The sequence below is a fragment of the Vipera berus genome, assembly GCF_964194415.1.
Source record: "Vipera berus genome assembly, chromosome: 7".
NCBI lineage: Eukaryota > Metazoa > Chordata > Lepidosauria > Squamata > Viperidae > Vipera > Vipera berus.
In genome coordinates this window covers 80,349,730-80,373,987 of record NC_138209.1, presented here as the reverse complement: position 1 = coordinate 80,373,987, position 24,258 = coordinate 80,349,730, and the positions used below count along the sequence as shown (strand labels likewise).

At 51.9% G+C, this 24,258-nt stretch overlaps 1 protein-coding gene across 2 annotated transcripts in view; it reads right to left on the bottom strand.

The window, feature by feature from the left end:
• ABLIM2 (actin binding LIM protein family member 2) overlaps positions 1-19,139 on the bottom strand; it is a 37,247-nt gene extending 18,108 nt beyond the window's left edge. For both annotated transcript variants that reach the window (XM_081333214.1, XM_081333215.1), the window contains exons 1-10: positions 18,800-19,139; positions 11,920-12,063; positions 9,845-10,028; positions 8,593-8,696; positions 7,543-7,669; positions 7,345-7,438; positions 5,778-5,865; positions 4,473-4,531; positions 1,793-1,876; positions 582-728 (exon numbers count right to left, since the gene is read on the bottom strand). In XM_081333214.1, coding sequence (XP_081189340.1) covers positions 582-728; positions 1,793-1,876; positions 4,473-4,531; positions 5,778-5,865; positions 7,345-7,438; positions 7,543-7,669; positions 8,593-8,696; positions 9,845-10,028; positions 11,920-12,063; positions 18,800-18,818 — 1,050 coding nt within the window. In that variant the 5' untranslated portion in view covers positions 18,819-19,139. The remainder of the gene's footprint in view (positions 1-581; positions 729-1,792; positions 1,877-4,472; positions 4,532-5,777; positions 5,866-7,344; positions 7,439-7,542; positions 7,670-8,592; positions 8,697-9,844; positions 10,029-11,919; positions 12,064-18,799) is intronic.
• Positions 19,140-24,258: the final 5,119 nt, after the last annotated feature.

Here is a 24,258-nt window from a genome sequence, read left to right as displayed (position 1 = left end):
CTAGGGCAGGAGTGTCAAACTTGCTGTGTCACACGACGTGTCGCGATGTATCGCAAATTTTTCCCCCTTGCCGGAGCTGGGGTGAGCGCAGCTTCCGTGTGAGGCATCCGGCAGTTTGAAGCCCCTAGTCTAGGATCTCCTGCTTGAGCAGGGGGTTGGACTAGAAGACCTCCAGGGTCCCTTCCAACTCTGTTACACTGATCCACACCTGCTTCTTAGCTAAAGTCACTCTTCCTGGTACGTTCAAGCAGAAGCTGTGCAAGCCAGCGCTGGGGATGCTTTCATACAGATTCTTGCCCTGAGCAAGATTCCACGGTCATCGCGACTGCCCAACGTCCAAAATTTTGCGATTTCAGTTTTAGCAAAAAATGCAAACTTTCGTCTCCCCCTCAGGAAGCAAAAGATACGAAACAAACGTGGCACTTAGGCCTGACTGTGGAGTAACGGACAGGGCTTTGCGCTGAACTCCAGGGTTCACACCCGCCCCACGAAAGGGCGTGAACACCTGAGCAGGAGAGGAAAGCGAGGCTGGAGTCCCAGCGCAACGGCCGCCGCTCCAGGCCCGCAGAGACCGGAAGTACCTCGGCGTAGCTGGGCCGGTCGGCGGCTGAGTGGCTGATGTAGGGCGAGTAGGAGATCATGTCCGGGCGGTCAATATTGTAGATGGCCTTGTCCTTAGGCAGAGCAGCCAAGTCTCGGTAGTCCAGGATTTCCTCCCCGAGCTTCGCCTGGACGAGAAGAGAGAAGGGCAAAAGGTAGCAGCTTCCTTGACAAGACGACGACGACGATGACGACGACAACAATAATAATAATAATATCATCATCCTGGCTCCTACAACGGATCCCCCCCGAGATTTTAGAGAACTTACAATGTGAAATTGCCGACTTAGCAAGGGAAAAGAAAATGAAACTTTTTCCTAAAATAGAACAGGAAAATAGCTAACATACAGTAGCTTCTGTTTGACTGAGGAGGGTTAGTGGAAATTATCACCAGTTTGCTGAAGGGCCATTCCGGGAAAAACAGTAGAAAATATGACTAAAGCAGCCAAATGCAGAAGGCTGACATCAGCCGCCTGGGAGGCAGGCCAGGCCAGAAGGCAGGCCAGAGCTAGGCTTTGTGGAGACGGGCTCTGGGAATGCAGCCCTGCCAGTCTGATGATGCTTTAGCCTTCCTCCTCCTCCTCCTCCTCACAGCCCAGGGACCCGTCAGGGAGGCCTCTGCCCGAGCAGCTCTGGCTTCCAGCTCTTGGAGGAGGGAGGAAGGCTCTGCCTGCCCCTTCCACCTTGCTCCAAGGGCCCCCCCGCCCCCACAGCCTCTCCCGTGTTTGGGGTCCTTCTCTGAAACAAGGCCGTCCATGGGGCCCACGAGGCCTGCCAGGCCTGCCTCTGCAGCGACCTCCCACCAATGTCCAGCTGGCCCCGAGGCGGCTGGCCCTCCGAAGGGCGGCGCGAGCCCTGGGGCCGGGACGGTGGGCATGCTTGCCAGGGCAGGCCTGAGGCATGTTGGTGTTCCCAACTGGCTGCTGCTTCTCGCTGCTCTGATTTTAACCGTTTCTGCTCTTTTTATTTTCTTGACTGAGTCCAGCCAGACTCACTCGGGTGACTGAGCTGGTCAGCCACACAAGTGTCCTACATAAAGGCAAGCCCTCCCCCTCACCAAACCCAGAGGCTCCCCCCAAAGAACTCCGGGTGACAATCTTACGAATAACCGGCTATCTAAATGGTCGTATTCTGAAAAATCCCTACTTTCCCGCTTATTTATTTTTTTTGCATTTCACCCATGGATACGTACATAAATTATTCGACTTGGGGAACCTGATGTACTTGAAGGAGGTACCGAAATTATGCTTTCAGATGAAGTTCGGGTTTCCTGCAACTGAAAACAAATATAGGTGAGAAGTTTGTTACATATTTATTTTTGTAAACATACCTTAAAAGCCTCCTGCTTACAGATAAACTTTGCCCTAAAATTAGCAGGTAAGGGACTCAATTACTTCAAAACTGGAATTTTTATAACCAGCTAATTTTATAACCAACTATTTTTAGCTATAGCAATATGAGGAAAATAAGAATTTCGCCCCATAGGAAAGGTCCATCCTTCGCTGCCCCATCTCAATTTTCCTTTTATTTCTCAAGTCCAGAATCATACAGGAAGCAGCCGGATCACTGGATCCATGCAAGCCAAAAATCAAGAAATTTGAAAAAATGCTACATCCTGATAGAAGCCTTCTAGGCCAGATGCTCCCCGTCTTGTAAACAACACACCGAGGACACTCCAGAAGCTCTTTGATTTTGTCCACTCACCTGACCCTTTTTTTAAACCTACTTCTCTCAACCTTTCCAGGCGCAGTCATTTTTTTCCTGGTCCCTCCCCCACCGCCTAGCAAAGTCCAATCGGTCGGTCTCCGTTTGCTGATTCTCAGCTCCAAGAGTGCCTAGTATTGACCCAAAGGCGCTTTTTTCCCAAAGGCCAACTGGACTCTTCTGATTTTTCTTTGAAAACATTTCGCTTCTCGTCCAAGAAGCTTCTGCAGTTCAGAACTGAAGAAGCTTCAAGGATGAGAAGCGAAACGTTTTCAAGCAAAAAAAACCAAGAAAGTCCAGTTGCCTTTTGGGGGAAAAAAGCACCTTTGGGAGAGGCATCGTGACCCGGATGACGGAGGAACGCCAAAGACTGGCAGTTCCTGGTGTTCTTGATCTACTGGAATCTGCTATTTTCTTTTCCAACTCATACATTTTATCTGAAGGGAGAAAGTGCAGCTCATCAAAACTTATGCCTATAAACTGTGTTGGTCAGAAACAGACTACCCCTAGTTTTTCGCTAGCATGGGAGCTACTGGGGCTTTCCTCTTAGTAACTGTCTCCAAATCCATCGCTCAAAGGAACATTTTTCTCAGAATTATCTCACTTGCACAGTTGCACAACTTCCTCTGATTAGTTGTAGACTGGATGAGACATATGAGACAGCCTGCCCAGGCAGACCAGACAGGAAACACGACAAGCGATGAGCGAAATCTACTTCATCGTAAGGACACATGAACAGACTCTCTTGCAAGGCTGAACGTGCAGACTTTCCACCACCACTTTTAACTTCCTAAATTTCTTCCTCTGACCTTTTAACTCCCCCCTCTCTTGTTTGATTGCTTCCTAGGTAGCATATATTTCCCTCGTCCTCCACCCCCCACCCCCCACCCCGCAAGGTCTTCCCCCCCCCCACGTTCCCTTTCAAAGTGTCCTTGGCTGAATCTATACTTGCCTTTCTCTTGTTTGACCAGCACTCTGTCCATCTATTCCTGAACTGACAAGAGAAAACAGGAACTCCTCCCCGCTTTCCTTTACTCCTGACTAAGTCCTGTGTTCTCTGAGCAGGGAGGCGGCTGCTGCTGCTCTTAAAATTTCGTCCTTTTCACCTGCCCCCTTTTCCATTCTCTTTCACTTTTCAAAGGGTTAGAGAAGACGGGCTCTGCTTTTTATTCCACCCGTCATTCCTTCCAAATGTTTCTTTGCTGGGTAGGTTAAACAGGGGTGGGGACGAGACCCATCCCGGTAAAAAGCAAGGTCTCCCTTGAGTGTTTAACTCAGTTTATTCAATTTATGGTCACAACATACAAAAGGAAGAGAAAGAAAAGGTAGGTCCTCCAGATAAAATATAGCTTTGAAGCCAAGTTAAAACAACAACAAAAAAAGATACTAAAATTCTTTCTAGGAACAGTATATTTTTCTTGCTAGATCAGAATTTGACGCTGGTCCTGAACATGACAAAATTCAGCCACTGCCAGCCATGTGGGCTTGTACTGAGTAGCCAGTGGCGGTTTATACCTCCTGGGATGCCCACTAGGCCAAGTGTGTCCAGCATCTCTGCACCAAAGAGTAAAGTGTGGCTTAAGGGCTCCAGGCGCAAGGACATCATCAATCATTATGAAGGCCCCTGTGGATTCTCCTGCCAGGACAGCAAACAGGCAAAGCGCCACAGAGAACCAGCAGGGAGAAGTTTCTAGATGTGCATGTGGGCCTGTGCCTCCAATAGTCCCCCCACCCCCAGGAGCAGAGCTGCCTTTGTGGAGCTGCGTTTGGAACAACCTGGTGGGGCCTGAACGTTGGGGGGAGGGGAATTTAGACTGTCGTCTTTCCAAAGAGGCACAGTTGCAATGCAACCCAGCTTGGCCTCCACGCAATAATTGGGGAAGCACCTTTAATGGCTCTGGAAAGAAAGAAAAAGCACCCCCAGTTTGACAGACGTGAGTTAGGGTGATGGCAGTCCCGGGAGTGGAGCCTGGAGATTCCCAGGACATTTCCTTGTAGCTTTCTTGGAGGAAAATGGAAAGTTTTGCCAGCGTTGCATCAAAGAGGATGTTCTTTTAAGCTCCCGGTTGAGGGCTGTGGGATTTCTGGGCAGCCAGGAAGAGGCGGCCAGAGGCTGCCAAGCGCTCTGACAAAGACGCCCAGCAGGATATCCGGCCGGGATCCCTTACCTTGGCCTTTTCTTCAACCTTAGCTGCCTGCCTACAGGCTGGGTGCCAAATAGAAGATCCTGAAAACAGAATTAAGAGTCCCAGTTAGCTGTTTGCCCAAGTTTTTTCTTCAGCCTTCTGCCTACAGACGACAAATGACCGCTTTACTGGACGGTTATGCCCAGCCACAGATTACAGAGGGGAGCCCCCTTCAGACCCAGCCCTACTCGCCTCCACGGAGGGTGCCCTGGGTTGCCCTCTCTGCAAACATCCCCACAGTTTTCCTTTGTGGTGGGGGCTTCCCTCCAACTCCTGGCCGGTCTGACCTTCCGACACTCATGCAGATGCCGCCATCTAGCTGGACAGCCAGGAATTACACGGGGAAGGTTTCATTCCTTGGGAGTGGGGTGAACACGCTAAACCAAGTTCAGAGGGAAGGGTGACGTCTCCGTGTGTCAGTTAATTATTTGCAGGATTCTAAGTATGGGAGAGTGTTTCGATCCTGTCAGTATCACGGTCACTGGAGACACAAAGGTACCATTTGGGAATTACTAAGCAACCAGCAGCAGCTTTTTAGAAACGGAATGGGACAACTCGCTGTAGTGAGCTGCCCAAGGTGAGTTGGCCACAATGAGCTGGCTGCGGCAAGTTGTCCTAGACCCTTACAGAAATATACACCGTACATATATTTTGCAGGGGGGGGAAATCACAGCCCGTTTATTCAATTATTTTTTAGTCTATTTCCCTTAATGAAAGCGAACGATCCAAGTGAAAGTTCTGCCTGCCATTGCATATTGAACAAAAACCTTGCAAACCGGCTGACCCTCCTGCTCCAGATGCCCTCAGAGCCAGCTGTTGCAGACCGGAGGACAGCTGTTCTGGCCACCCCAGAAGTGGTTTGCATTCAGTATGCAGCTCCTTTTCACTACTGGAATTGTTGAAACAGTCTCCCCTTTCTCAAGGGTGCTTTTTTCAAAAGGCAACTGGACTGTTTCTTTCTTGAGGAAGAAGACCACATGCTTCTTATCCAAAAAGTCTGATCAGCTCTGAAGCTTCATCGGTCAGAACTGATGAAGCTTCTTGAATGAGAAGCGAAATGTCTTCTTCCTCAAGGAAAAAGCTGTCCCGTTGCCTTTTGAAAAAAGCACCCTTGAGAAAAACGTGACCGAGAATCCTATTTAGCCTCCCATTTCAAACACAGACTAGCTGTCCTGAACTCCTAGCAGGATATCTCAAGGTCGGAATATCTGGAATTGGAGGAGAAACATTTGCCCACCCCAAACGCCAGTTAGTTCGCAGGCTTGGCTGCCCGATTGGCTGGCTTACCTTGAAGGTACATCTCCTCTCCTTCCGCGAACATCTGACTGCACTTGTCACAGCAGGCACAGGTGGGGTGGTAGTGCTTTTCTCCAGCCTGGGGGGGGGGGCAAGTAGTGAGCGTGAACATTATCGGAGAGGGCGCAACCACTTCTTGTCCCCTGAAATGCGAGGCCAGTTGTATTAAAGTGCTGACCCGCAAGTGATGCATAAAACTGCTTTCACATGGCTTCAGCGAAGAGACAGCTTTAAATATGTGAAAAGATCCTACATACTCCCGGTTTACTTCGCAGCAGAGATGCGGTCACAACCTTGCTTTACAAAAGAAAATAAAACGGCTATAACTAGTAATTTATCAGATGACAAAATGTTAAAAAAAATCTGCTTTACAGCAGGGTCCCCAACCCCCCCGTCCGTGGAGGTATGCTAGAAGCCGGGCCGCGCACCCAAGCAGCACCCGAAGCCGTGGAAAAACCTCTCTCCACAGAACCGGTCCCTGGTTCCCAAAAGGTTGGGCTGGGGGGAAGGCGCTGCTTTACTGCATTTTGAAATGCTGATTTTTGTGTTTTTTCTCCTCCCCCCCCCGCCCCCAAGGTTCCTCACTGCTTGCATTTCCCTGTCTCTTCTGGTAGCACTTAATAAAATCTTTGATCTCTTCCAGCAGGTGCCTGGCCAATTCCTTTCCACACACCCTGCCCAGTTTCTTCCCTCCGTTGCAATAACTCTTCTGCCCGTGATTTATCTTTCGGCTTTAAATAGAAGGCTGGGTTTAGCCTGAGCTTTGGACAGAAGCACCCTCTGTCTGCAAGGGTTTGCCTTCCCCCAGGGGATAAAAATCCATCCGAGGCCTTAAAGTCACCACCTCCCACAGGAGCAGGGAAAGACATGAAATTACACGATCACCATCGGGGCACTTTCTTTCCAGAGGGGAGGCAGGGTGTGGGGCAGAGAGCCTGCTGCCGTGAGCAGATGGACGCCACCGGGCTCCAGTTTTCAGGATCTGAGGCGTCCCCAGTTCTCTGCTCCAAGTTTAAAAATGGGGCTTTTAAAGTTCTATCCTGGATTTAAAAAGTGAGAAAAATGGGGAGGGGGAGGCAATCAATGGAGTCTCAGGCAAGGGAACCCCCATCACCCCCTTGGCCGTCTCCCATTGCTTGCCTTCCCTGAAATCCTGCAGGGTCCAAGAAGCAGGTCTGACTGGAGAAGGAAGAGCAAGAGGACTATCCAGATAAAGATGTCTGCCTTGAGAAAGAGGGTCTCTCCTTATTTTAAATTACACTGAACAAAACGTCTGCTACTGTCATGGAATGTGGCCTGGATTCCCAGGGGGGAGGGGCTGCTTTTGGAAGTTTGGGTGGCAGGAAGAGCATTCAGAAGCCTCCTGCCCTGCTTTTCTCAGGTGCATCTGCAGTTATGTGAAGAGTTACTTCACTCTGGCAAGATCCTATCTATAGGCGAAGAACAATAAAGGAAACTACTCCAAAGTAACTCCATGCTCTCAGGGCCTGACAGGTACCTCACGAGTCAAACCGTGCTGCTCTATCCCTGTTGCGTCTTTCTTTCAGCCTCGCCTTACCTCCAAAACTCTGCCAGTGATAAACTTCCCACAACGGTCACACTGGATCCCGAAGGTAGCATGATAGTCTCTTTCGCAATATGGAACACCATCCCTGCAGGGGAGAAAAGATCACGGTCACGCAGCACTTCAGAAGGCTAGCTGGCACTACCTGATCTGTACTCCCTGCGGGGTGGCCGAAGGGGGTCCCCAACTTACTTGCTGATGTAGTCCCCGGTGAGGAGTTTCCCGCAAGCCTTGCACTTGAAGCAGGCCAGGTGCCAGTGCTGGCCCAGAGCCACCAAGGACTGGCCGTTCTTGATTTCGGAGCCACAGTTCCCGCAATCTGCGAAGACAAAGTCAAACCTCAGAAGCTGCACCCACCACTCCCACCGGGCCTTGCAAGGGATGCGCCAAGACTGGCTGGGGGGGAGCGGCGGCCCCACAGCTGGACAATTAAGAGCCCCTTCATAAAACCCACAGGGGCCCTTCGGCTGAGGAGCACCGCTGGGGCCGGAATTTCATTCACATAGCAATGCAGTCATTAAGCGAGTCATCACAGGACTGAACCCGATTTTACAACCTTTTACCCTGACTGTGAAGTGAATCCCCATTGTCGTTAAACTAATCATATAGCCATTAAGTGAATCACATGGTCATTAAGCAAATCCAGCTTAATGTTGCTTGTTGGAAACTTGCTGGGGAGGTTGCCAGTCATGATCCCACGACTGCACGGATGCTGGGACCGGCCTTGGAGACAGGTCATCAATCACTTTCCCCCCTGGGCCATTATAACTCTGGACCACCACTAAACGAACGGCCATCGGCTGACCACTTCTCCAGGCCACCAGGGCTCTGCGCAGGCGAGCTCTAAAGAAGGGGCGCTCCTGAGAAGGCCTGTTGCCTCGAGGGGAGTGTGTGTCCCCGTCTGGAAGATCAAGCCGGGCAGGCTGAGGGGGTGTCCTGGGGCTCCACTACCGAGCAGCGATCCATACCGTGAACCGGGCACAGAAGTCAGGGATAAGCAATCAGGATCCATCCTATTCTCACCTAACCGGGGAGGAATCCGGCTGGCACAGGCTGCCTCCATCAGCAGCGCCACGTCCCGCACACTGCAGGAGGCCAGCCAAAGGTTGAAAAGTTACTCTGAGCATCCTTTACTTAACATCAAACTGGAGGCTGCAGATGAGGCAAACATTCAGGAAGGATATTTTCCTTCGGCTATTAAAAGCAGCCACTTCGCAATAGATTCCTAAAGCCGTGACTTACTTCGGAGGGCTGGAAAGCTGGCACCAGCAGGGGGCAGCGAACATTTCTGGCAGACGCACTCCTTGCCATTGAAAGTCACCCGGTCCCCAGGAGGAAACGGCTGCCTGCAGAAGGATGCAGAAGCGGCATAACTAAATGGGTCTTCCGGCTCTCTTTCCCCTTCGCCTCCCCTCCCTTCAATCTTTTCCCCCATGGAAATCCTCTGCAGAAGGGGCCATTTTCCTCCACAAATGTTCCTTCGCTCCCTTTCTCAGTCACCCAGATGATCCCTGCTTGTGGCTGCCCTTCAGATCAGACCAACATTTAACCGTCTTTGCACAGACACACTGAAGGGCACAATGTTCGCTTTCTGAAGGTGTATATTTTACACAAACCACATGAACTGGTTTGAGAATTGTCATTCTCTAAGAATCTAAGGAGCTGGCTGGACCTCTCTTGATAGCACGAAGTTTCTCCAGAACTCTCCTAGGTCTTATCCAAAGCAGGGATGGAGATGACACAAGAAATCCCCACCGCCACCAAACAAATGGCCTGGAGGACTGGACATCATCAGCCACAGGCGGAAATCACAGTTTCTCCCCCTCTGAGATTTGGGGAATTCTGATGTGTTCTGAAAGGCTGCAGCCGAGTGGACAAATTTTCAGAGGAGAGAAAAAAAAGGATCATCTCAAAAGCTGACAACAAAAACAGAAAAAAGTTTTATCCGAAGTCCTCCGAGACCTTCAGTTTCGCAATCTGGGAGAAAGAAAGTCGAGCAATTCGGAGAGACGTCACCTTCACGGTTCCACTAATAAACAAGGGCCTGCTCCGTTTCCACAATTCTGCATCCCAGCCCCTTTTTCTCCTGGCATTCAATGGGATCACTAACACTCTGGCTGATTCCTGCTTCTCCAGTTGTTGAAGGTTTGACAAAGAGGCCGAGGCTGTTCGGCTGACTCTCTCCCTTCTAGTGTGTGTGTGTGTGTGTGTGGCGGGGGGGGGGGGGCTCTGGGATTACAGGGACAAACGAATCTGGGCGGCCCTTCAGGCTCACAGCACTCAGGAGTTCGGTTGGGCCCCTGGATGGAGGTTTCCCATCAGCAGAGGACCTTAACTGGAGTGAGGCCGGTTCTTGGATGGAGCCCCAGGTTCTTGTCCGCTGCCCTGGACACTCTCTGGAGCAGCCCCAGGGGAAAACAGAGTAGACCGAGCCTGTTTTGGGCTTCCCCGTGGCTCCCCGGTTTTCGGAGGAAAGGGGGCCCCGGGGGCCTACCTGCAGAGCACGCAAACGAAGCAGTGTGGGTGGTAGGTCTTCCCCAGGGCGGAGACCACCTCGCCCTCAATGAACCCATCGCAGCTGAAGCACCGGGTGCCGTAGAGCCGCTGGTAGTCCGAGGTGCAGATGTGATCCCCCTGCCTCACGAAGAAGCCCCCCTGGGCCAGGTCGCATCCGCAGGCTGCAAGCAAAACAGACCCAGGGAGCTGAAGCCCAAGGAGCGTCTCCTCCTCCTGCAGGACCATCCGGGAACCAAACCACGGGGGGGGAGGGAGGAGGTTCCAGAGAGGGCAGAAGAGCCCCTGATCTGCTGGCTGGGAATGCTGGGAACTGTCCTTCCCCCCTTCTCTCCCAACCGGGCTGGGGGCCTTCGGGCGGCCAGGACCGGCTGCCGGCAGAGGTCAGCCAGGGCAAGAGCCTCCCTCTCTTCTCTTCTAGCATCGGTCGGACTAGAAGTCCTCCGAGGTCCCTTCCAACTCTTATTACAGGTAGTCCTCTACTTATGACCACAAATGAGCCCAAAATTTCTGTTGCTAAGAGAAAGTTTTGTTAAGTGACTTTTGCCCCATTTTACAACTTTTCTTGCCACGGTTGTTAAGTGAATCACCGCAGCTGATAAGGAACTCGGTCGTTAAGTGAATCTGGCTTCCCCCTTTGACTTTGCTCGTCAGAAGGTTGCAAAAGGGAATCCTGTGACTCCACACACACACCCCGAGACACTGCGGCCATCATAAGTTTGAACCACTGGCCAGGCATCTGAATTTTGATCATGTGACACACATGCGGGCTGTTTGGAGAGCTGCCTTAATTTTTATGAATGGAGGTCGTGGCCTGCTCTGTGGAAGGGCTGCAGGTCCTCTGGTCCAGGCGCCTGCGCCCGAGCCAGAGCCCCCGTCCAGCCCTGCATTTCGGCCACAGAGGCCCCCTGGTGATCAGCTCTTCTGCTCCAAAGGGCCCCCACCCCAGGCATTCCTACCGAGCGGGAGCCGGTGAGAGGCACAGGGGCGTTGCAGCCCAGCCTCTGCCAAGGCACAGCTGCTGCTTTGGACGCAGCATCTCTGCTGTGCCCTCCTGGTTGGCACCGGGCACGCGGAGGCCCTTATTCCAGCTCTCATCACCCAGCAACTGTTTCCAGCCAGTCACCGGCCCGTCCCTCTCGCCGTGTGCCGGCTCTCCAGGATGACATTTCAGTTCTCTGGAAGGACCCTATTTATAGACTTGCCCAGGGAGGGGTCTGCTCTGGGGCAACTGACTGAGCGCCCCCCCTCCCCCAGCAATGGCCTTGTGTTTACATAGTGTTTACTATGAAGTTACCTCTTAACCCTGCAGTCTCCTCACTGGCCAAATCTGTGACCATCGGTCTCCTTCTGAAAAGTGCCCAGAAGAGGCACCTCTTCCTTTCCCAGGAAAAGGCGAGATCAGAGAAAACCCGATCCTCCCTTCCCTGGAAGGGTCCTGGGCCTTTGCAGGTGGGAAAACAAGGCAGTTCAATTAGGGCGGGGTGTGACTGCGCCACTGAGTGTTGACGATCCAGTGGCTGCTACAAACCCCGAAGGCTGAGGCTTGAGAGAGACTTAACGCCTCGGAGAGGGCCTTCCCCCACTTCTCTCAAGCCTCGTCCTTTGGGGTTTGTAGCAGCCACTGGATCGTCAACACTCAGTGGCGCAGTCACACCCCGCCCTAATTGAACTGTCCTATTTTCCCATGTGCAAATTAAGTTTCCCCCAATTAAGTTTCAGCTCTGGGGTATAATACAAATCTAAGCCTCTGTTCGGAAATAAGGATCGATATAATACCCTGGCTATGCGTAGCCGGGGGGGGGGGAAAGGAGGGTTGCATGTGTGGGGGTCAAAAAAGACCAGCGGTTGGCTGTGACTGTGTGATTCCTGCATGCAACACCTGAAAAAAGGGGACAGGACCCTCCCCTAATTTAACTGTCCTACTTCCCCATGTGCGAATGTCTGCAAAGAGTGCCGGAGTGCAAATTTTAGGGAGGAGCATCCGGGCCCCCCCGCTGGCAAAAAAGCTCAGTGTTCACATCATTTCCCCACTACAGAAGTTATCGCACCTACCTTTGCAAACGAAGCACTTAATATGAAAATACTTCTTCTGCACTCTCAGCACCTCTCCTTTGCACGGACTCCCACAGTTGTGGCAAAGGATGGCGGCTCCAGAGGGCGTCTCCAGATGGCTGTGCACAGCCTGTCGCTGGGAGGCTGCAGGAAAGGAAAACGGCCTTTATTCAGAGGGTTACAGAGAAGGTGGCTTCCATCCCCGCTTTCGTCCTTCAGCAGAGACTGACCCGACTCTGCCCATCCTAGAACAGGGGTCTCCAACCGTGGCCATTTTATGACCTGTGGACTTCAACTCCCAGAATTCCCCTGCCAGCAAGAACCAACAAGTGAAGGAGAACAACTGTTTCTGCTTGAAAATAGGCCCCCAAAAAGATAATTTAGGAAGTATAGACCACTCACTGCCCTCAACACCTGGAAGAATCCTCAAGTAGATCATAAAAAGATCCATGAAAACAATGGAGAGGGATTGTTTCTGAAATTTTGAGAGATGGGGTGGAGAGGACGTTGAACAAAGTCCATTTCCCAGAGTGCTTTAACTCAATAATTATTATCAGATTTTTTTTTCTTTTTACAACCCAGTAATCCCTTGTATCGGGGTGGAGTCTGGGCGGCTGAATGGAGCTGAGCATTTACTGGCCAGACTCCCTCCCTGATGCCTACGTGGAGATCGCAGTAGATATTTTCTCTTCATGCCCTGATAAACATCTGTCGCCACCTGGGATTGAACTCTCAAACTTCGAGTGGGAGGCGAGGGTCTTCCCCTCTAGGTCACTATATTGCTTTAATTATCATCAGATAACTACCTTAATGAAATTAAGAGCGATGCTAATTTTCATTTCCTACAGGGTGTGTAAAGTAAGGTGTTTTATATGGAATAAGAAAAGTGCAAAAACCAGTATTACTGAAGTGATTAGGAAAGAATCCCAGCAATGGCTACATATCAAACCCAACTCCAACCTGTAATAAAATCAGGGTTCAAGCTTTGTGCTCCTCTCTCATCTACTCTTGTGATGTGATGGGTGGAAACCCCTCTTTTGGGGAAGAGAGGCTACTTGGCTACTTGTCCCCTCTTTTTATGATTGTTCAGGCATCAGGTTGTTTGCTTGTGAACGTGCCTAGTACGTTGCCTTCCTATCAAAGCCGGACCCTTAATGGTGGCCTGGCTGCACCGGGAGAGGTACCCAAGCGCCATCTCTCCTGCCCACCCAGGCCTTAACTGGACTGCTGCCCTCCTTGGCCACAAGTAAGCTTGATGTTATGGATTTAGACCCAGCAGGAGTCTGGAGAGAGGATGTTCTCCTGGCTAAATTAATGATGGTAATTATGCAGCAGGAAGTCACTTTAAAGAGAGTAAAAGGCTCAAAAAATAGTTACCTTGGAGACTTAAGCCTGTGTTTCAGTGAATGCTAGCAGATACTCCTCATACTGTTTTGAGGAAAAGTTCCATTTGGTAAGAAATACGCAGACTAGGAAAGTTTCACTTCTAACTAGGCTACTAGAGAGAGGGAGAGGCAAGCTGTGGAGAGGGGGGCAGGCAGGGTGAGAAGAGAAATGCAAGGGCCCTTGACCCTTGTGTAACACACAAGGGGTCCTTCAGGTAACCACAGACCAGCTGGAATGGACGGAGGCTTCCCTGGATTTATCTCCCAGCATTGGCCTTCGTGGAGGCCGTTCTCCTCCTCTGGGCCACCCTCTTCTCCCAGGGTCCTCAGAGCATCAGCCGCCAACAGCTTTTGGGAGCCGGTCCTGCAGACCGACATGTCTGGAGTTTGCAAATCCAGAAGTAGGACTGTTTGGCGTCAGTGAGCTCCTCTCTTCACAGTAATTAATTCCTTCTTTCTGAGAGAACTGAATGCCATCTTTGTCTCTCCTAAAATTAGTACGAGCTTGAGTTCAGCCACTCCAAAGATAGTAGCCAGAAATCAGGGAGAGGCTGACGGCCCCTTTTATTAAAAGGCAGAAGCTTTTGTTCTGGCTGGTCTCCTGGTGATTTGCAAGCCCCTGTGGCTTCATAACTGGCCAGACAAAACCTATTCAGCCACGGTTTATGGCTGACTGCTGCACCGATGTGATGTCCACTTGTAGACTATCCTCAACTCAGTCTGAATCCAGGTGGCCGGACGGTTCAAGGTAGCTAGCTGCTGGCTGGCAGATTTGACTTCAGCTCAATTCATCCTCCAGGAGTTAAGCCCTCCGCCCAGCCTTCTGGCTGCAGTCCCGCCTGTGTTGGCCTGGCACTTATTTTCCTGTCTTCGGTTCTCCCCACTGTGACCGTCTCTGGTCTAGTTTGTGTCGACACATCCAGGAGCTCCCTAACTCTGCTCCTCTATTTCCTGTTCCCAGCTTTGCTGTTCAATCTTCCCTTGGGAAATTTGGCCTCACAAGGAGGCTGACCAGGTGAGCCTCCACGTGCTCTAAACCAAATGCCGCGTTCAGTTCAGGAGGTGACTTCTTTCTTCATCTCTTCCAGTCTCCAAAATCCCAAGAGGCTTTTCATCTGCATTGGATTAATTTGGTCACCACAATGTAAAGATGTTGAGACTCCGGAAAGTGCAGAGAAGAGCCACAAGTATTTGACTGGAGGCCAAAACATACGAAGAAGGGTTGCGGGAACTCAGTAAGTCTAGTTTAGTGAAAAGGAGGACCGGGGGAGACGGGATAGCAGTGTTCCAATATCTCAGAGGCTGGCACAAAGAAGAGGGAGTCAAGCTATTCTCCAAAGCACCCAAGGGCAGGACAAGAAGCAACAGATGGAAACTCATCAAGGAGAAAAGCAATCCAGAACTAAGGAGAAATTTCCTGACAGAAGTTAACCAGTGGAACAACTTGCCTCCAGAAGCTGTGAATGCTCCAGCACTGGAAGTTTTTAAGAAGAGACTGGACAGCCATTTGTCTGAAATGATGTAGGGTTTGCTGCCTGATACAAAAGACCTCCAAGGTCCCTCCCAACTCCAATATTCTGTTAAATAAATGAATGAATGAACGAACAAAACAGTATATTCCTCTAATTCTCCATGCAAGAAAGGCTTTTGTGTCCAGAACGTCCGTGCCTCTGGCTGCCACTGGCATTTCCACAGCAGCAGCAGGGATGGGTCTTTGCCATTTCTATCCCTCAGCCAGTCCTCTGGCCTCGTAATGTCGGACATCTGGAAGACCCACCTTTGCTTTTCTTGCGGCAGGAAGATCCTCAAGTGGCCACCCTCTCGTCTTTGTTGCTTTCCCAAATGGACAACTTTTGAGTGTTTCCCATGTGCCTGGATCTTGTCCACTAACCTGACTGGTGTGTGTGTGTGTGTGTGTGTGTGTGTGTGTGTTAGGTTTCTGTAATTGTCTGCACCTCAACCAGCACTGTAAAACTGACCTGGAAGAGGGAACAGGGAACAGGGCAGAGGGATTGCCTGCTAGTGGCTGCTGGGATGAGATCCTGAGGCTTGACGCTCAGCTGGCCCTGCTCTCCTCAGAGAGCGCTACGCTCGCTGTTCCATCCTTTGAGCAGGTGCACCATGGATCCTGTGCTCCGTGTGCCAGACCCAATCACAATATCTTCTCCCATTGAAGAAACACGAGAAACAGAAGCTCCCGCAAACAGGGACACATTGAACTAGCAATGGGTCAAGTAGAAACAAGCCAGGCAGAGCATGTGAAGACGCCTCCTCTCGTAGCCAAAGACGGTCCAAGATTCCTAGGGGCAAAGAGGGCCAGCACGCTTCTCCTGTCTGTAGGGGGATCTGCTCGGTCCAGGCAAGAGTCTGGGTGGCTGCGTAAATCAAATTAATCAACATGCTTGGCCAAAAATGCCCCCACCTGTCCTGTTCAGAGGGCAAATGGCTTCTTTGTTGAACCCACTGCTCAACTATTTCACGAGCTTACACCAAAAGATTTTGACCCAATTTTTTTCCTTCATTTTCTCTTGCCCGACACCTTTTCAGGTGTTTGAAGAGTGCTATCGTAGCCCCCTCTGTCTTCTCAAGGCTAACCGAGTCCATCCGAAGAATCTCCCTTCAGGGACTCTCCTGTTCCTCCAGGCCTCCGGTCATCTCTGATGCTCTCCTGAAAATGCGTTCCTGCTTCTCTGAATCCTTCCGAGAGTCCGGTCCTCAGGGCAGGGGTGGGGTATATATCCAAACCAAACAGAGTGGACCTTTAGTCACTTGGAAACAGCACCTAGGCATCCTGAATCTGCAGCCCTTTTTCACAGCCGTGTCTCAGACTAATTAATCTTATTCAGTTTATTGTCAACTATAATTCAAATATCTTTTTTATAAATACCCCCCATTTTATACCTGGACATTTCATTTCTGTTTTTTAAATTAAAGACATTTCCTTCTGATCATTTCTCTAATCCACCAAGACAGTTTTGTAGTTTATTTCTGGCTATTGGAATATTAACTATCCCACTCAATTTATGTCTTCTGCAAACTTGATAAGCATCCTTTACCTCCCTCACCAAACACATTATTTAAAATGTTCCAGTGGGCTGAACCTTTCAGCACCCCCTTCCGTCCCTCCAGTTTGACAGGGACCCCCCCCCGAGTGCTTCTCCATGATTTTTGTACCCCCTTCCCTGTCATGCCATCCAAACCACTCCATGTAGCCTGCTAATCAGACTGGCAGGAATCCATGTACTGTGCAAATTAACAACAAAACACAGCAGCATTTTGAAGCGCCTCAAATTATAGATAAGTCATTATAGATTTAAGTCATTTGATTAAAACAGCCAAAGTCCCCGCTCTGGCCTCTCCACGGCCTGCTTATCCCACCTTTTCTAAGGCAGGAGGTTCCCTCCAGGGTTTCTGGGAACAAGCTCAGGAGGTCAGGAGCCCCTGTGTTTAAAGCGTCCCTCTGGGGTGGGCCCGAGGCTGGTGCTGAAGGCAGTCTGGCCCAGGACTTTGGCAGCAACCTGAACTGAAGCGCGACATGGCAGCATTCCCTCTAGAAAGTTTTTAACGCGAAATGAAGCCCCGGTATAAGAATTCCCGCAAGAAGACGCTACTGTTTAGAATCCATATAGATCTCGTGGTGGGACTTTTCTGAGTCTTTTTCTCACAGAAGAGGTGGCTTCCTTTACTGCTAGTCTAAACTGGAATGTCTGTTTCCGTAATGGGTGCCCAAATTTTTAATAATCTGAGAAACAGCTTACGTAAAGTTTGGGCTGGCTCCCCAGAGGGGGCACCACATCTGACTCTGACCGACTTGTTTGGGTAAACCAGGACAGCCCAAAGGCTGCTTCGATCTTGTCCTACAGTTGGACCCACGTTGATAAACAAGGCCCTCACCTAAGAACCGTGTAATAAAAAGGCACAATAAAGCTAATCTGCAAAATTTATGGGAGGAAATTAGGTACTCAAAAATGCATACCAAAGCAGATGTTATTAAATTTTAAAACTTCCCTCCAGGTACTATAGAAGACAATTCCACTCATCCCCTGGAGGTTTTTAAGAGACTGGACAGCCATTTGCGGGACCTGGTGGGGGGGGCGACTCCTCCTCCTCTCTCTCTCTCTCTCTCTCCCTCGTGAGGGGCAACTGACAGGACTGGACAAGACTCAGTGCATGGGGGAGCGGCGGGGGTGGGGTGGGGTTCTGTCAGGAGCCCCTGGACCTGCCAAGGGAAGTTGGGCCACCTGCACCTGCTCGCCTTCTCAGGAGCCACCATGCCAGGCATCCAAGGCCTCCCTCCCCCCCCCAATGACCGCCTCTTGCCATTCCTCTCCCTCCAGGATCTTCTAGATCTCCCATCTGCAGCTGGAGTCCAGGGAGATCTAGTAGATTTGCTCTTACTGGGCCCTGGGGAGGGCGGGCCCTTCGCCCGCCTTTGCACCACTGAAGTGTGGGGCTGACCCCCCCCCCGCCAAGCAGGCTCCCCAGCTCTGCCCCTTCTGCCCCCTCTCAGCTGCAGCCCTCCTGGCCCGGGGCGCCCAGCACCCCGAGGGGCCTCCCAACCTTCCGCTCTCTTGGTTGCCAGGCCAGAGGGACGGGCGGCTGCTGGAAGGCAGAGCAGGGACTTGGGGGGGGGGTCCTCCCAGGGGCAGGAGGAGCCCTCCCTCGTCCAGTCCCCCGGCTCCTTCCCGGTTACCGGGCTCCGGCCTCGCCTGTCTTTTTGCTGCTATTGGCAAATTCACCGCCATTGCTCGCCCTGAATTTGCTGCAGCCGAGCAAACCGGGAGAGGCCTCGGGTGATGCTCCGGAGAACTCCCCGCTCCCGGGCCTCGGACCGCTCGATCCCGAGGGATGCCGGGAGTTGTAGTTCAGGAGCCGCTCGAGGGCCACGGGCCTCCCACGCCCGCAACGGGGACCCTCTCCGCCTGCAAGGTCTGCATCGCAGAATCGTCCCTCCGAGCCGGATATCAGCGCCGCGCCGGTGCCCGAAAGGCAAAGCCGGACTAAGCCGCCCGTTGCGGCCTGAAGGCGGGCTGGGGTGGGGGGCAGCGCCGCAGGAGGCAGCCGGGGGCTTCCCATCGCCGCGGCACCTGCGCCCAGCAACGCCCCGGCCGAGGCGCCCGGCGGGCAGACCCGGCGCCTCCCGGAGCCTTCCCAGCCCAGCCCGCTTCCGCCGGGGCCGCAGCCGCAGCGGCCGAAGAACGGCGCCGGAGCGCAGCGGCACCTGCCGAGCGCAGCGGCGCCTGGGCCGGGAGGGGGAGGCGCGGAGGGGCCGGCGGCGCTCGGAAGCCACCTCGCCCGCCCCCCCTCCCGCCCCCGCCGCCGATCCAGCTGCCCCGCCGGAGGGGCTCCGCCCGCGCGGCTCGGCCTGCCTGGCCTTCCCGGGCCGGGCGCGGGGTGCGGGCAGGGGGACGCCCCCGCCTCCCTGGAGGGGCGGCGGCCGCAGCCGCCGCAGTCGGACGTGGCCGCCCGGCCGGACCCGCCCGCCCCGCACCTACCTGCCGTGCCCGAGCTCATCCTGCCCGCCTCGCGCCCCGGCCGCGGAGGGGCTGCCCCTGGCGCTGGCCGGCGGGGCGCGCATCCCCCGGGCACCTGTTGCGGGGCGGCGGCGGCGGCGGCGGCTCCTCTGCGGACCTCCTGCGGGCTCGCGCCTCCTCCCTGCGGCTGGCCAGCCGGGCGCGCCGCGGCGCTTGTGCGCGGCTGCGGCTGCCGCTCCTCCGCGCTGTCGATCTCCGGCGCAGAAGGTGGGGCGAGCGGGCGAGCGGGCGGGCGGGCGGCGGCCGGGCAGGGGAGTCCGCGCCGGCTGCCAGCCAGCCAGCCGGCCGCCGCCACGCTCAGCCGGGCACCGGCGCCTCTGCGGAGCCGCTGGGCTGGGCGCCAGCTGGACCCGCCGCAGACGGGAGACGCGAGGAGAGAAGCGGGCGCGCCCCCCCGCACAAGCCCCCCCCCGCAGTCTCGGGCGGAGAGCAGCGCCTGCATGGCCGGCCGGAGGGCAGGGCGGGGCCCGGGGGTGGCGGCCAGTGGCGCCCCAACATAGCTGGGGGGGAAAACACTGCGGTCCCCCGCCTGCCGGGGGGGGCGGGGAAGGGGCAGCTGGGCGCGGAGGGGGGGGGTGGTAAAGCTCATAGCGGGCTTTGCAGGGCGGGGAGGCGGGGGGCTGAGCGCAAACTTGGACGGGCTGCTACTACGCGTCTCTTGGGGGCGGCCAGGCGGGGTCTGGATGGACGGCGGGCCCCGGCGATCCGGGCTGGGGGTCGAGGCGGCTTTCGGACGGCTCTTCCCGGGCTCAGCTCAAGATCGCGGACGAGAGCGGGTCAGATCTGCCCGCATCCGCCGCGGGTCTGCAGGCTGCTCCGTCCCTCGGCGGAGACCCGGTCCCGCGGGAACGGCCGCCTGGGGCGGTCTGCCCACCCAAAAAACCACGCTGAAAGTCGGCACGGATGCCTCGGCCGCGGAGCCAAGACCCCGCTGCTCCCGAAGTCGGGACCCGTCTCCGGCCCTGCGGCAAACTCGGGTTTTAATTGTATTTTTGGTCCCGGAGTGGTTGGGCCCTCCCGGCTCCCAGGACCGAGGCTGTGCCAAAGATTGGGGTTTCCCCCCCCCCCTGGTTTGGGATCCCCCCTCCCGGCACCTGTCTGTGGCGGCTCAGGCTGCCTGGGGCATTTTTCCTAGCTCAAGCAGGGTTGATGGTTAGTATTCTTTTTATGCAAATAATAAAGTAATCAAAACGAAGAAAATTCCATGTTTTAATAACGATGTTAATAACTACTGCAACAATAAAGCTGTTAGTATTATTTTCCTATAATTTATATAACAAAATACTAGTCTTTGACTTGCAGCTGGTCAGTCATCAACCATTTGAAGTTGTGAAAGACACCCCCATCCCCCCCAGGGGGCATTTATGACCTTGATTCAAAACTTGGGAGCTTGGCAACCGGGCTGTATATATGGCCATTTCCGGCATTTTATGAGAGTTTTCTCAAAAAGCAGCATTTTTTTCAGCAAAACTGGCCTACAACGGACCCTTGCTTCGCTTAATGACTGTGGCATTTGCTTTACAACCGCCTCAAAAAAAGCTGTAAAATGGCATTGGTGGCTGATCCAATTTATGACCGTCACGAGTTATGACCGATGTGCACACTCCATTAAACGTTCACAATCTGAGGACAACTCAGGGTGCCCGGATGGAATCTGATGCATTGCTGCTGGATTTCCTCCAGCTGGGCAGCTGAGGCAGAGGATTCCAACTTCCCAAATTCTGGGGACTGAAGTCCACAGTCTTTAAAATTGCACAGGTTGAGAAAGACCGCATTCATATGGAAATGTGGAAAAGAATAATAGTCTAGTCCAGGGCTAGGCAACCTTGGCTCTTTTATGACTCATGGACTTCAACTCCCAGAATTCCTGAGCTGACTCAGGAATTCTGGGAGTTGAAGTCCAAGAGTCATAAAAGAGCCGAGGTTGCCTAGCCCTGGTCTAGTCGAAGCCAGCTTCATCCTAATTCAGAAGGCCAGATAAAAATCAAATGAAAACATATCCAATATTCTGGATAGTTGTCAGGACAGGTTCCTGGGAGGCAGGACACGTGTTTGTTAAAAACAAACAAACAAGCAAAAAAGAATTGGTGCCTGTTTGCTAAACCGAGGCTGCTCTTGTAGTCTTAATTATTATTCTTGTAACACACAGAGGTCTACAGGGCAGCAAGTCTTACTCCTTGAGGAGCGGTTCATGAGCTTCATTTTTTGGGCCTGTGAAGTCCAGAGAGATAAAGAAAAACAAAGGAGGGGGGGAGTCATGAGGGTGCCCTCAAAGCCCCCCATGTTTACATACACGGTTGCTGGAATTGGGTATGTGTAGTTTAACGAAGAGAAGAGTGAGGGGGGACAGGATAGCAGTCTTCCAGTATCCCAGGGGTTGCCCCAAAGAAGAGGGAGCCAAGCTATTCTCCAAAGCCCCAGAAGGCAGGACAAGAAGCAACGGTGAAAACTGATCAAGGAGAGAAGCAACCTGGAACTAAGGAGGAATTTCCTGACAGAACAATTAATGAGTGGAACAACCTGCCTCCAGAGGTGGTGAATGCTCCAACACTGGAGGTTTTTAAGAAGAGACTGGACAGCCATTGGCCTGAAATGGTATAAGGTTTCCTGCCTGAGCAGGGGGTTGGACTAGATGACCTCCAAAGTACCTTCCAACTACTTCTTCTTCTTCTTCTTCTTCTTCTTCTTCTTCTTCTTCTTCTTATTATTATTATTATTATTATTATTATTATTATTATTATTATTATTATTATTATTATTATTATTAATTATTATTACCATAAAAATCCAGTCTTATGAGATTCATCGGGTCCCCTCGCCCACCCTGAGAGGCCCCTGTAGACCCCGCCATTCTGTTCTTTAAACAAACCTGATTGCCTAATTAAACAAGAAAAGATAAAAGACGGTAGAAATGGACTATTTAAAATTAACAAGTGCTGAATTCTTGCTGAGAAATCTGTATTTGGGCTTCGTTGTCAGGTAGATTTTCTTACTTGGTTCCTGGGGCTTTCCTTGGCGTCCCAGGTGGGAGTCAAAACAGAATGGCAGCCACAACCGCAAAATTGAAACCTGGACTCTTTCTTTTGTGGGCGTCGTATAATTTTATTAAATATTTTACTTGAAAAACCAAATTAATATAAAGTGAGAAAAAAGACAGAAGAAATCAAAGAGAAAGCTACAAATGCAAGAAAGGGACAAGAAAAAAAAACACTTGTCTTTTCACATCACCTCACAAATACCTAGCTGGGCTTTAATTGGCTCCCCTTTGGAGTTTTGCCATCTTGAGCCAAGGCCAGAAGCATCAAGTGAAGCCACAGTTAAGTGGCCAAGTGTGCGCTGTCCTCACCGCTGCAAGGGAGGCGCAGACAGAGCACTCCTCCCCCTGTGTGAGGAGAATTCACACATGCTCCAATCCCTTCACCCAGTTGCTGGTCTCAGGAGTTACCCAGTTGTTTCAAGCGAATTGCCTGACTTCCCTCACGTACCTCATACCTGAATTCTGTTAACCTTCCCTTGTTGAAGTGACCCCAAAAGCACCAAGAGAGCCGAGGACCTGATTGGCAAATGGGATTCCCGGGACAGCCGAGGCACTGCCTGCTTCCTTAGCCGTGCCTGCTAGAAGAGTAGCCGTCAGAATGGTGGGCAAGGAGGCAGCCTTTGTGGCGGGAAAAACAGCCGTTGGAAGCTCCCCCTGGGGTGAATTCGCATACATGGAGCTCGGTCAAGGAAGGAAATGCAGGTGATGGTCAGAAGTGGCCTTGTGGGGATCCCCCATCTGGCCCTTTAAGTTGAGGTTTCCTCCCCTCTTTATTGGCTGAAACCACCCCTGGCTGTTTTCCTGCTGCTAAATTGCTTTGCCTTTCCCCCTCAGCTCTGCATCTCGTTATCCTTCCTTCTCACCAGGTTTTTGGTTTGTTTCTGGGGTCTGGTGGCATGACTACAAATAGCCCCAAGAGTCCACAAAAAGAGGTAAGAGACTCTGGAAATTTTTCAGGGACTGTTTCTCAGACGTGGTTAATATTTTCCTAACTGCAGTCTTGTTTTCAAAATTGTGGCTACTACTAGGTCTCCCCCCCTTTTTTGAAATCATTTTTACTTATTAGCAGCTTTCTGTAGAGGTATGAAAAGCTAACATTGGTTGACAGTGGGGAACTGAAGAAATATTTCAGTTACACTTTCTGGCGTTTTGGAGGCAAAAGCCTTAAACCTGGTGATGAAATTAAATTATGTTACCTGCTTTTCTGATTCAAATAATAGTGTAGTAGTGAAGAACAGGGATAAAATGCAGCCATCCAACCAGTAAGCCATCATTTGCTCAGTGTGGACCTGCATTTTAATCCTGAGTTAATTATGGCAATGCCAGTAGAGCCAGCTACCTGTTGCCCTTCAGGTGTTGCTGTTGTGAGTTTCTGATCTTTGGGCGTTGTTCATTTGTTTGTTGACGGTTGACATTTCCCAAACTTTTACTAGGAGAAAAAAGTACATTTTGCTTGCTATCTTCTGTAACTCTGGAAAGGTTTATAAACTGTCAGAAAGACAGTTTATAAAATAATAATAAATACACAGGGAGCTTCTTACTTCTGAATGAGAGAGATAAAAATGCTGCTTTGAATGCAAATGCAAGGATATACAGTTAAATGTATGCAATAAGCTAGTACTTTATGACTACTTATACGCGTAGCTTTTTACCAAAAGCAATACTGGGTCTGCTAATTGAATTGCCCTCGACCCATAACCCTGGTTGATCACAATGCTTATAAGCTATCACACCGACATTGGCTCTTAGCCACCACATATAGATAGATTTCTCTGAGATGGTCACTCCCCAGCCAGGCCCTTCAGGCCTCCGGAAAATGTTCGGCACCCATCGCTGCTGTGATCAAGTCTGAGGATTGCAAATCTGCCTTCCAAGTCAAGAACTTTGCATTCATCTCTGGTAAATTTCAGCTTGTTCTTCTCAGTCTCCTTCTCTCGCGCTCACTCAAAACAATGTTACATTTTGTCCCTGTCTTGTGGAGAATGAGTTGAACCCCACAGTTGAGTGTCCTCTTCCACAACTCTTTCTCCATCCCCCATTTCCATTATCTAAGTTGTTAACAGAGCGGCGGACTTGGTCCATAGCTGACCCTTCTCTCCCTCCACTTGATGAGGGTCACCAAGGAGACTCCGAGTCCTTTGGGAGTAGCCGGGATCCGCCTCACACAGACCTGCTTTCTGCCCGACATTCCCTGGCTTGCTAGTGAGAGTCGAGGGGCACCTTCTTTTCAGCAAAGTAATTCACAGTCTCCATTTCCGAACAGGAATTCAGAGCCGCAGAGGACACTGTTCCAAACCTCCCCACTGCCAGAGTTTGTGCAAGGGCGCGACTTAAATGCTCTTCAGGAGCTGCTCTTCTTAAATGTAGAGCAAGGCGCTGCGTG